A 12,380-nucleotide genomic window follows, 5' to 3' on the forward strand; every position below is an offset into this window, starting at 1 on the left:
AAAAAAAAAAAAAAAAAAAACGGACTTTTTAAAAAAACGGATTACAGTCTGATTCAGGACTCTAATCCTGGGTTGGTCTGAATGCATCCTAAGTGTTTCTGAGCTTTGGACAAAAATCCTGAACTCAGCTTGATGTGCTTTTGTTTCAGTGTTTTTATGGCACCGTTACTCTGGGGGAACAAGTTAGAGGTTTTAAAAGTCCAGACTGTTTTACTGTTGCTTTTTCTACTCTTTTAAATGCAAACCTGCGTCCACAGTTAAAAAAATTATTGGAAAAAAAGAAATTCGTCCAGTCACTTTCCTCCTACCTTTGAGAGCATTTTGTTTATCTGTACTATTAAAATAAACCTCTTGTTAAGGATTTGGGGGGCTTTCTGGGGGGAGTAAGCAATGGAGAACTCTGACTTTTCAAACGCCCACAAACGTGGCATTATTAGCGACAAAAAAAATAATGATGGAAAGAAAGAAAGACAAAGAAAGAGAAAGTAGTAGACCGAAGTAAAGAAAGAAAAACAAAAAGATAGATTCAGAAAGAAAGAAGAAAGAAAGGACCAAAAGAGAGAAAGGAAACGACTGAGTCAAACCCAGTAATTGTTTAAAGATTATGAACAATGTGCAAAAATTCAGCGATGAATTTACATTAATAGATGAAGAAAAATAAAAAGACCTGTGAAATGTTCTGTGGCTCACCTTCGTAATCCTGCAGCCTGAGCTAATGAAACACTTTGGCTGTAAGGTCTCTAATTAGCAGTTTAGTACACAGACTGATCCGTAATTACTGTATGAAATAAAAGAACTGTCACCGAGTGTTTACATAACAGCTGGTTGAGAGGAGACACACACACACACACACACATTCACAGAAAGAAAAATACATTTCACGTTGCAATAAGGGTTAAGATGTTAATACTCCATAAAAGGCTGCCTGTGAGTGCTTTATCACATTACATTAACTTATCCTGAACAGCTGTGAGGTCAGCCTGTAAGCAGGGTTCTGATTGGCTCGTGAAGAGAGGGTCATTAAGGTCTCCTCGTATTAGCATAAATCAGCCCCTTACCCCCCGGCTGTGAGCGTAAGTGGATCCCAAAGCCACTTTGACCCCAGAGGTGCAGGTTGATTTCAGAATAATAGTATCTCTTCCATGTTTAAGCTGAATGTATAATTTAAAAGGGGCAATTTGGGAGATCGAGGCTTCATTATGACAGCGCGGAGACGGAGGGAGAACAGAACTGTTTCACAGAGAAGAGGGGAAAGCCGGGTCGACGTTGGCGCTGCTGAAATATGCAGATGGTTGTGTTAACAAAGACATGCTGGTTATGTCATGACACAACAGTTGTTGAAAACGCTAAATTAAGGTATAGTAAGGCCGTGTACAGCTTCAACGAAATGAAATATTTATGTGCTTGCGTGCGTTTTCTTTTGCAGAGATCCTTCACCATCTAAAGCAGATTCACAGTCTACGCAGGTTTTGGTTCAGGTAAACCCTCCACCACTAGAGATGCCTGGGTCTTGCGATAATGTGCTCTGAGTCACGTCATTTATTATTACTCATTTTACATTATATTCAGAATACCTAGTTGCACTTTCTGAAACATTTGAAAGAAGGTTTGTTGCAGTTTGACCAAGATAGTCAACCTGTTGTTTTTTCCAGTTTCAGTTTCTTTATTTCTACTCCTAACTCCACTGAATGATAAAGAGCTGGTTTCAATATGCGGAGTTAAAGTTAGGAGTGTCCCAACACACCTTTGTCACTTCCAATATGATACAGCTTCAAGTATTGGTCAAAGCAATATCAACATGAATCTTACATACTTTTATTACTTATTTTGTAGAGTGAAATGTTAGAAAAGGCTTGATTAAGTGATATTACTCAAACAAAGAACAATACCCAACAATAATCGCTATGAAAACAATCGACCCATTTCTTATTAACCAGTGGGTTTGCATGTGGGGTGATTGTTTTTTGGCTGATTTTGGGCCAATGTCCAATCTCGATACTGTGTTGGGGCAGCCATAAATTTGCTGCTGTTGTGCCTTTGGCATGCCAAGAGAGATAGTCACGGTTTTATTTTGACTGGTTTGTGTAAAGTGGCAGCTGCAGATGGTGTCTTTGACCAGCTGGTCTGGGGATGTAACGTAAAAGCAAACAGATCGCTGTGGTGCAATGCATCGTCATCTCTTGCTATTAACAGTAATAATGGGCAGGTTGTCCTGGAGAGTAAAGAGACAGAGCTGGTCACTGGGTATACACCTCCTCGGTGTTATACACCACCAGGGTGATTAACCCTTTGAGATCTTCTGCCCTAATGAGCTGTCTGAGAACTGCCCTCTGATAGGGTCACATGGAGGAAGAAAAACAACAAGGGAGAGAATCTCCTGCTGAGATGCTATGACAGCAGTGTCATTGCGTGTGTGTGTGTGTGTGTGTGTGTGTGAGAAATTTCAACTTTGACAGTGGTGTGTACATCTATCTCTACACCAAGGTGATTGCTGTGCTCAGCACATCAAGGCCATAGATTATCATGCAACAAGAAATGAGTCATTGTAAAAAGGCTTTAGTGGTTTAGAGTATAAAAGGAAAGGTGGGGTTAATTAGTTTCAGGAATATACATGGAACATTGTAATCATTAATTGTTAATTTACAGGTCTAGTGCACATAAAACAGAAACAAAAACTTGAGCTAATTGTGAACAAATGGCCACATGGCTACAATTATCTTATCTCTCAGTTCTTTTAAATCCATGCTAAGTTGTTACTTTTTTAATAATTTTACAGTACATTTTTCTATAGTAGCTATTTATAAGACGTCCAAGTAAATTTGCATGCTTATTCTTTATAAGCATAACTGCAAATTTGAAGCTTTGGCATATCTTTTCTCTTGTGAAACATTATGTGTTTTAGGGGGCCCCCTGGTGGCTTGAGGCTATCTAGGTTACCTACGCCTTGAACTAGTCTAATCTATATATATTCACTTGTTTGGTCCGGACCAAAAGTGGCCGTTATTTTTTCCATTTGGTGCGGTTTGCTTTTACAATGTGTGTTTTTGCATGTGGACTACACTTTGCAAACAATGGTGGCCGCCACTGCTTCAATTGGACAGAAAGGACAGTTGCAGGACAAAGCACAGAAAGAAAACAACCTTTGGAAGTCCTGCTTGGGGTGATGGAGGAGTTCATCCTGCAAACAGTGGGTTGCCAGTTTGATGTCTGCCTCTGTTGTTGTGTATGGGAACGGGTTAACGACTGAATGTATTATGAAGTGTGTTGATAAAACGCTGTACAAGTACAGGCCATTTACCATTTCTGTTGTTGCACATTACAACTGCGCCATCCTTTTGAATGTCAAGAGCAGCTAATTCAACGCATGTTTCATGATGAGACCAGATACTCTGCATGCTCTGACCCACAACATGTTGGTTGCAGCATCGCTAAACAGAAAATGGCAGATAGGAAACAATGAGAGTAGAAGACGCTAATCTTTACTTGCGGTGACTCGCGAAGTCCAAAAAGACGCAATTCCTGTATTTGGTTTGGATTGAACCAATCTGTACTCACACCAGAAGTGAACCGCACCAGAATTTGTTTGGAAGCGGACGGGGAGGCCTCAAAAGTGTCTCTGGTTCTGGAAGTTTGGACCGAACCAGGGCTCAGTTGAGTGTATTCACACCTGCACAAACAAAAACAACGAATCTCGAACCCTGATAAAAACCTAGGTCTTTGTTTGATTAAAGTGAACTCTGGCGCGGTTTGAATGTCAAGCGCACTGGAGACCGCTCCGAAAGCAGGAAGTGAATCGCAGTGCAGGGCATTCTGGATAAATGCAACCAGAACAAACAAGAGTCAGAAGCTGGAGGGAGGAATGGCTCGTGGTGCATCTCCTCAAGTCTTCAATAACATTTTATCACTTCAGTCTAATGGCTGAAGATTTTCTTCAAAATCTCAGATATATTTAATCCTAAAGCCATCAGTTGCTTCTTTCTTATGGCTCAGAAAGCCAACATAAAATGTACTGTGCAAGCTTCTTCAACGTTGGTGCAATAAAATGTTCTTTTAATTTGAACCGCACAAGAAGAAAGAGAAGAGCAGAGTATGAAGGAAGGGCTGGTGGCAGCCAGCTCTGTTCCAATGAGAGTCTGGTCTCCAGAGTACAGGCGGCAACATCTACGCATGTGAAAGACCGACGGGAGGGCAGGTGAAAGTCTCAGAGAGGGGGCTGTGTGTGAGCGAGGGAGATGGAAGAGAGAAGGACGACAGGGAAAATGCAATTCCAGATTACATGTGCTTGTGGTGCAGCGTGGGTGGGCATGTGTTGGAGTAAGTGAGGGAGCATGTGAAAGGGATAGACGGAGAGAAGAAGAGACACAGAGAGAGAGAGAGAGAGAGGACTGTGTTGGTGGAAAAATAAAAAGCATGATGGAATTCCTACACAGTGATGCGTTTGTCAAATCGTGAGATAATCACATGAAAGCACCGGCGCTCATAGCAATAGATTAAACACAAACACAGACACAAATAGTATTGTAATTAAGGCAGTGGGAGTGATGAGAACAATGTCTTTGCTGAATCTTCCACTTTGTATATCACCTAGCAACTGCTATATCGAAAGTTTTATGACGCCGATGGGCGCAGACGTGTTAAATTATAGTCATTTGGAGTACCGATTCACGGGGTACGCCACTCGCACGGCAGTTACTGTTGTTATTTGGAGAATGTGTTAGCACATCACGATGCCACAATGTCATTTTTTGACAAATATATGAACATATTTGCCTAAGTTACTCAGTAAAATCTAACAAAAGGGGTCTCACAGAGAGGCTGCGATTCTGTTTTAGTAAAAAAAAAAAAGAAAAGAAAAAATTGTTTTTTAAGTGTAGAATTACATGTTACTTTGCTAAACTTTTGATATATTTCAATATGAGTAAATTCTAATAAAGTTTGTTTTTGCTCAATATCAGGTGCAGGATTATGTTCCACTTTTGAAAATGAAACCTTTTTTTGGTCCTCAGATTAGAGGCTGCTGGACGGGATGTGGAGGAAAGAGAGAAAAAAGAGGTTGTTTATATAAAACAATGTTTTCCTTCTGAAAGGAAACTCAAATTTCACCTATTAGGACATAAATTATAAAACTGCTCTCATAAACCTGGAAAGTACAGCAGTCATTTAAGAATTCAAAGGTTAACTGTACCCTAAAAATAAGTAGCTAAAGCAAACAATTTATGTTGCAAATGCTAAACCAGAATACCTTATTGAAAACTGAAAACTAGAAAACTGCAGTTTGTTTTATGAGTAAGAGATGTTTTTGTTGGACACACTAGTGAAAAAAATGTGCCTAGTTACAACTAAAACGACCTAAATACAGCCAAAAAGGGCAATTAGCACCAATACGGGAGTTATTCATACTTAAGGAAAAGTCTGGTTTCATTTGCATGGAAATAAGTAAATTACAGTCAAAGCAAATAATTTTGGATTGTTAAGGATCAGAAACATCCTTGACACAGAACAGCAATTTGCTAAAAGGGTAGCTGTACAAAAAAAATCTAATATTTTCTCCTATCAAATGAATTTAATTATTTTTTTAAATTGCAGAACTTTATTTTAAAAACACACACACACACACACACACACACACACACACACACACACACACACACACACACATTAAGGGATTCAACTCTGTTCACGTGCAGAGATTAATAAACAGAACTCAGAAGACTAATGTCAGCAGAGAAGACTTGATAACAAGGTGAAGTGCACTGAATAATCTCTTCTTAGCTTGACTGAGCCCTGATTTTAAATATGTAATGAAGCACGTGTGTTTTGCCTTTATTTGCATATTATCAGAAGATAGTACTGAAATTTTGGATCAACTACATGTGATAATGTTAAAATCCGGTACATTTTCAACTTCAGTGCTTTTCATTTCCAGTTGTCTTTCAATTTGCAACATCAAATTGGTTTAGAAATGCGACTCTGGTGCGATTTAATCAATTAATTGACTTTATTCCATTTGTGGCAAAAGGTAAAACTTCTGTGATCTGACACAAATCAGTGAGGTGCGCTCTGCTCCCATCTGGTCGATCTGATTGGTGTGTTTGCATCTGTGTGTATTTAGTGCAGTCTGCTTTGTAAATCCGGTGCAGAAATAAAAATAAAATGTTGCTATGGTCACAAGAAAGCAAATGAAATCCTTTACTTGTTCTATATGAAATTATTTAATAAGCTTTTCCCAACTTGCATGCCACTGGCATTCATCACTGTTCTCCATGGAAAAGAACAGAATTTGTAAGCTGAAATTTCATTAATAATTTTGCAAAATGCTGATTTATTTTCTTAAACCTTAAAGTTCAATAATACAAAAAGGGTGAAAAAAAATGAATATTTTTTGTTTGTTTGAAGTAATGAAAATAATCAAATTCACAACATTTATAGTTGAGGGTGCAATTTATTTGATTTTGTCTCAAATGTCCAAATTTTAAGTTTCCATTTAAATTCCTTCACCGAGATGCAATGCTGCAGTCTAAGTACTCGCATGTGTAGCATATGGCTGCTAGCGTGAAGCATATTTAAGTGTGTGTGTGGGTGTGTGTGTTTATGTTAACTGCTGCCCATCTGAAAGCCAAGTGCTGGTCTTTCGTCCTCTAATTGCCAATTAACAAGGTCCCATTTAATTGCAGTGGTTTGGGAGGGCATACAATTAGCATTGGAGCTGAACCAAGCCGCGCGCACATGCACACACGCACACACACGCACACACACACACACACACACACAGACACACACACCCGCTCTGTCTTAATGAGCTGCATCCTGTCCTTCCATTTTCTTGGCTAGTTCTCTCCTCCTGCCCTCAACTCAATCACCCCTCACACAAGGACACGCCTTCATTTAGCTTCATTTAGCAGAAGCTCTCTACATATTTCACCCCCTTAAAAGCCGTTTGTCCTTTTCATGTTTTTTTTTTATTTCCAAAGATGACAAGTCATTTCTAATGTTATTCCCTTCATTTTCTAGTCATTTTTCTCTGTGAAACACTGTTTTTACATACCTACCCTTTCATTCTTGTTTGTTTTTAGCTGCTAATTTTCTAAGTTTTCTTTACTTTTTTCCCCATCCAGGTTCTTTTAAGGGGATGTGTAAGCAGATAGACCACTTCCCCGAGGATGCGGACTATGAGGCAGATGCTTCAGAGTACTTCCTACGTGAGTTCTCTCCCTTTCCTCCATATTTGTGTTTTGTTCCACGGTTTTATTTATAAGTGCCTCGACTATTTCTTGGCCTCAGAAGAAGGAGGTTTGGGTTTTCTTGAAAAGTGTCCATATCCATAATCAACTTGATCAAAATCCATCAACAAACTTTAATGTATGTTATCCTCCAACTGAAACGTTTTTATCTTAAATAAAAACAGCTGACAAGTGGGACAATTTATATTTAGCCCTCTACACAGATAAATAAAAATAACTGTAATCAATAACCTTTGATGCTACATGTGTGTAATTTAATTCTTTCATAGGATTATCTATTTTTACTTATCTATTCTGTCATACACTTCTGCTAGTCTGATAATGTGCTAATAGCAGAGCTAATTTTTCATTTAGCACTTTAGCATTTTTTCTAACTTTAAAAATGGTTGTCATTGACAGACGGTTCAGTTTAGCTCTTTGACTTATTTCCATTAGCTTCCAGTAAATACAATTATGTTTTAACATTAGCAGACCTAATGTTTGTAATTCTGCGACAGACTGGTGACCTGTCCAGGGTGATCCGCCTCTCACCTGGAACGTTAGCTGGAGAGGCGCCAGCACCTCCCGAGCCCTCTAAGGGACAAGGGTGTATAGAAAATGGATGGATGGATGTTTGTAATTAGTGTTTTAGCAAAAAAAAACAAAAAAAAAAACACCCCAGCCAGGTCAGGGAGACCCTGGTGAAAACTAGACCCTTATTCTACACTTCACTTCGTACAGCGACTCTGGACCCGGGCCTATAAACAAACGATCGCTTCCTGGAGTCGTGGGTTCTGTTGAGGTTTTAAATTTGACCCCGCTGCTAACGTTTGCCTGTGACGTATATAATCCATCAGTTTGACGCCATGAAGCTTACCGGAAATTGCCCGCACAAATGAGAAGTGCCGATCCAAACGAGGTGGCTGTTCATGCCGATTCAGTATTTGAAAGAGTGGCTAATATGGACTTCACTTCCTCTGCTGCTAAAACTACAGACTACAGAAAATTGACATCACTGCTCTGTTTGGGCTTTCTCCCATTGAAGAGGATTTGTCCGGTAGAATTTCAACTGGGCCAATCAGAGAACTAGTTTTTACAGCTAGCTCTGAAAAGCTCACGAAGCTCTTTTAAATCAATAATGAAACTGAGGATTTCAGAATTGATGCTGACAGATGCTCTTAATCCAATCATTTTTGCAAAAGTTAGTTCTTCAAAGCATTGACTCAGGAGGTCCTATTCTGTGTGTTTTTTTTCTACATAATACCCTATTAAATATTTCTTCAAATACTTTTACTGTGAACGATAACTGATGAGGTGAAACCGGAGAGAGGACGAGGTAAAAATCAGAGCAAGGAAGGAGGAGGAGGGGTGAAATGGAAGAGCAAGGATGAAGAGAAGGTCACTGATCAGTGAAGTGTAGGAGGCGGAAATGGCACAAGAAAGAATGATGAGGTCTTCAGACTGAATACAGGAGGAACGGGGCAACGGAGGAAAGTGAAAGGACTGCGGGAGGAAAAGGTTGAAGAGGTGAAGGACTAGGAGTAGGGCACCAGTTCGGTGCTGTTGCTCTCCCAGTGGCTCACCAATTAGGACACTTACTTCTATAAATACTCTAGGCTCTGCAAAGTGGGTCACACGTCTCCCTCTCCTCCTTCCTCCCGTATGTCTCCCTCTCAACCTCCTCTCGCTTTTCTTTCCACCCATCTGTCTGTCCATCTCTGGCGAGGCCTTCAAGCCCGTCTGAAAGCAGTCGGATGGAGACGGCGAGGTGGAGCATGGGAAGATGGCGGAATAGGAGAGAAATTTAGCGTTCACAAACTTTTTTTAGAAAGTTTTTGAAACTTAAAAAAAAAAGAAAGAAATTTTGCCAGACACCCAAATCAGTTTATTTTAATAAAAATATTAGATCTGATGTTACTGTTGTGTATACTTATTATTCCATCAAAATGATGTCTAAGAAACACAATAAGAAAGGCAATTAAACTCACAAGTGAATAAGTTTGTTCACGCCATAAGTTGTTTTAAAAAAAATAAAAAGGACAACAAAAAATACTGCGCCGTCATCCTCATACTGCTTCTTGTCTTCTTTGTCGTTTCCACCAGTAGTAACATCTGGTTGTTAATCACATGACTATGTGAGTCAGTTCTGTGAAATACAATCATTTTGATACATCTGAAAAACCACCTCAAAAATGTTTTAGCAAAAAATGTGAGTCTTTTACTAAATTGTTTCCATTAAGCAAATTTATTTTCATGGTTCCAATTTGTGCAATTATATGATCAATGGAATTGCAGCTACTCTCTAATTAGTAATTCAAGAAAGGCTGACTCGGCTGAAAATGGACTGAAAAAGAAGTTGCGCGCAATTTTTAGGGGTGCTAATTTATTGTTCTAGTGAGGGTGTAAGTTGTTCACATCAACTATTTTCATAATCTGGAAACTTTCTTAATCTGCCATGCAGGTTACAGAAGAAGGTAGTTCAAATAAGACATAACTTGTGTTTTTGTCTTTGTATATTTTATGATTTCACTGAAAATTCTTCACAAATTGCAGTTTTGTTACAACAGATGTTTCTCTACATGAAGAAGCTACTGCATAATAATTATTTCATTCATTAGTAATACAACCTATTAGGCACTAAAACCCAGACACAGACTTTCAGCCTCTTTCGTATTCATTCCTTCTAGCTGTTTTCCTCCCTGAGACGTCTTTGATCGCGAAATCAACGCTGAAGCATGTCTACAACAGTAATAATGATCTCAATGAAAAGAAACAGCCTTTTTTGTAACTAATAATTAAATGAAATGTTCGGTTATGGAGTTTTCCACAACATTTTCTCGTTCTACAATATTTATATACGAGAACTCGCTGTTGAAATAGCACCGTTACTACAAAATTGTGTTTTGCAGATTTTTTATTTTTTTATTTTTATTTTTTGGACTTTATTGCTTTAAAACGTTGCATGTCCAAGACGTTGCATCTCGCTAACAGATTAAGGATTACGTGTTGAAACCACCTGGCAACTATCAAACCGCTTCCAGTCAAAAATTTGAAGAAACAAATAAATAAGCACAGTTTATCACTTTCAATTATATTGGGGGATTATAATCACGATTAAATTAAGCATTTTCTAAAAACCATATGAGAATATGCAACGGCATAAAACATGGCTCAGTTGACTAAGGAAATGAGAAAGGCAACTCTCATAAGACAATGAGACAATGCAAGAATCTCAGAAAAAAGTAACTGTCTTTATTAACTTTTATTTGAAATGACGTGTCACATGTTATTCATACCTTCTCATAAAGCAAAGAATTACACCAATCAAGCCCTTGTTACAACTGCAGACCAGTTTTGCATGATTCCACTGTTATTTTGAGGAGTTATATTCAGTGAGCTCCATGTCGTTGAGGTTGGAGATTACAAATTACCTGCAGAGCACAATATGCTAAAAAATAAAATAATCATATGAATGTTTTGAGGGTTTTGTTTTTGTTTGTTTTTTTGTTTTGTTTTTTTGCAATTGTCTGTAGTTAAAATTTGAATGATAAATAAAATTTTTACAGAAGTGTCAAACTGCCAGAAATAGAAACTAGATACAGGTGGAGTACCATCTTGTTAAAACAAGAAGCTTTCTCATTTTAATAAAGATGTAAAACTCGTGTTGCATCTCGTTAAAACCAAAACATGTCCTCCTTTTAACGGCCTTTTAAAACGGCAACACCTTGTGGGATGCTTGGAAGGAACAGTGAGAAGTCGGACAGAGGACCTTCATGCCTTTTTAAAAAGTTGTACAGTGTCAGAAGAATGGACTTTGTTGTAAAATCAAGAAACGTTCTTGTTGTAAAAAGACAAAATGCTTTGAGTGGAACTTCAATGAATATTAATGAAAAATTAATGTATTTCAGTGACTCACAAGTTGTGATAAATTCCAGTATCAAGTCAAAAAAAAAAAAAACTGTAACCAGTTAATATCACACGGATCCTCCTTTCAGTCTCACTCTGGCATTAATGCGTCTCATCTAAAGCGCTGAAACATTTCTGAATCTGCAGTGGTGAAGACACTGCAGCAGGTCTGGAAATTCAGAAAAAAAAAAAAAATCCACATCCCTGAACGTGGCTGACATTTTCAGAGAAAAACAGGAATGTGATAAATCACAAACAATGCGACCACGTTAGTCGGCGTGCGACGACTGAAACGGTAGCGGATCACTGTGACGTTAAAGGCTGGAAGCTGTCATTCAGTTTGAATTCTTCATCTCCTCCCGTTCTCTCATTCTCCGTCTCTCGCGTTCCCCCTGGGGTCTCTTCAGTCTCCCCTCACCCCACCTCTTCCTCCCTGCTCCTCTCTTGGTGAATTTGCATGTGTGGTTATGTAACAGAGAGAGCAGCCAGCCTTCATGCTGCTGCAGTTGTACTATGAGACACAGCCATCCTTCGTTTCAGCGTGTTTGACCTTACGCTGCACCAGCCACTTCTGGTCTTTAGCTTCAACAGCGAGCTCTCTCGCGTTACGTCGTCTACAGTAGAGCGCTGCGATTACGTTCACCAGTTGGAATTAGGAAATTAAAACACTGTAATTTTGAAAGAAAATCAGGTTTTTTGATGAAAAGATTTTGCACTAGGATGAGGTGGTTTTTTGGCTGTAGAAATAGGTGCATTTTGCAAAATTGTAATGGAAGCACATTGTTTCACATCAGGGCCAGCCCAAGCCTTTATGGGGCCCTAGGCGAAATTTGGTTTGGGGCCCTCTAGTTTTGCTAATATTGTGGACTGGCAGCAATTAACAGTCAGATTATCAGATCATTCAAAAACCAATCAAACTTATTGCGTCTCTGACAGTGACGTTTACATTACATCCTATAACAACGTATAATTTAGGAAACGTGTTGGCCCATTCATTGGCCCATTTGTCTGCGCCGATTTCCTTAACTTTGGGGGATGGGTGATCGGCCGATACACGTGAAGCCGATCTTATCCACCTCACCAAAGGTTTAAAGATCGTCCTCTGTCCTTTTTGTGAATTTGTGTGTTTTTGTTGATATAATCACATAAAAATCATTACTAAAATAAAAAAAAAAACACTTCCACATGGAATTTTGATACAGTTTCTTTAATCAGACCTTACTTTTAATAAACAGATTGTGTTTTTATGATGGT

The 12,380-nt window shown here is 38.8% G+C and overlaps 1 protein-coding gene across 1 annotated transcript in view; it reads left to right on the forward strand.

Moving 5' to 3' along the window:
- The window catches only part of LOC106953411 (voltage-dependent calcium channel gamma-2 subunit), a 75,661-nt gene that overhangs the window by 52,048 nt on the left and 11,233 nt on the right, over positions 1-12,380 (forward strand). Inside the window, exon 2 of the mRNA XM_015042151.1 lies at positions 7,116-7,199. Within this exon, the coding sequence (XP_014897637.1) occupies positions 7,116-7,199 (84 nt within the window). The remainder of the gene's footprint in view (positions 1-7,115; positions 7,200-12,380) is intronic.

Source organism: Poecilia latipinna, unplaced genomic scaffold, assembly GCF_001443285.1.
Source record: "Poecilia latipinna isolate Pla-1442-1.1 unplaced genomic scaffold, P_latipinna-1.0 Scaffold579, whole genome shotgun sequence".
Lineage (NCBI taxonomy): Eukaryota > Metazoa > Chordata > Actinopteri > Cyprinodontiformes > Poeciliidae > Poecilia > Poecilia latipinna.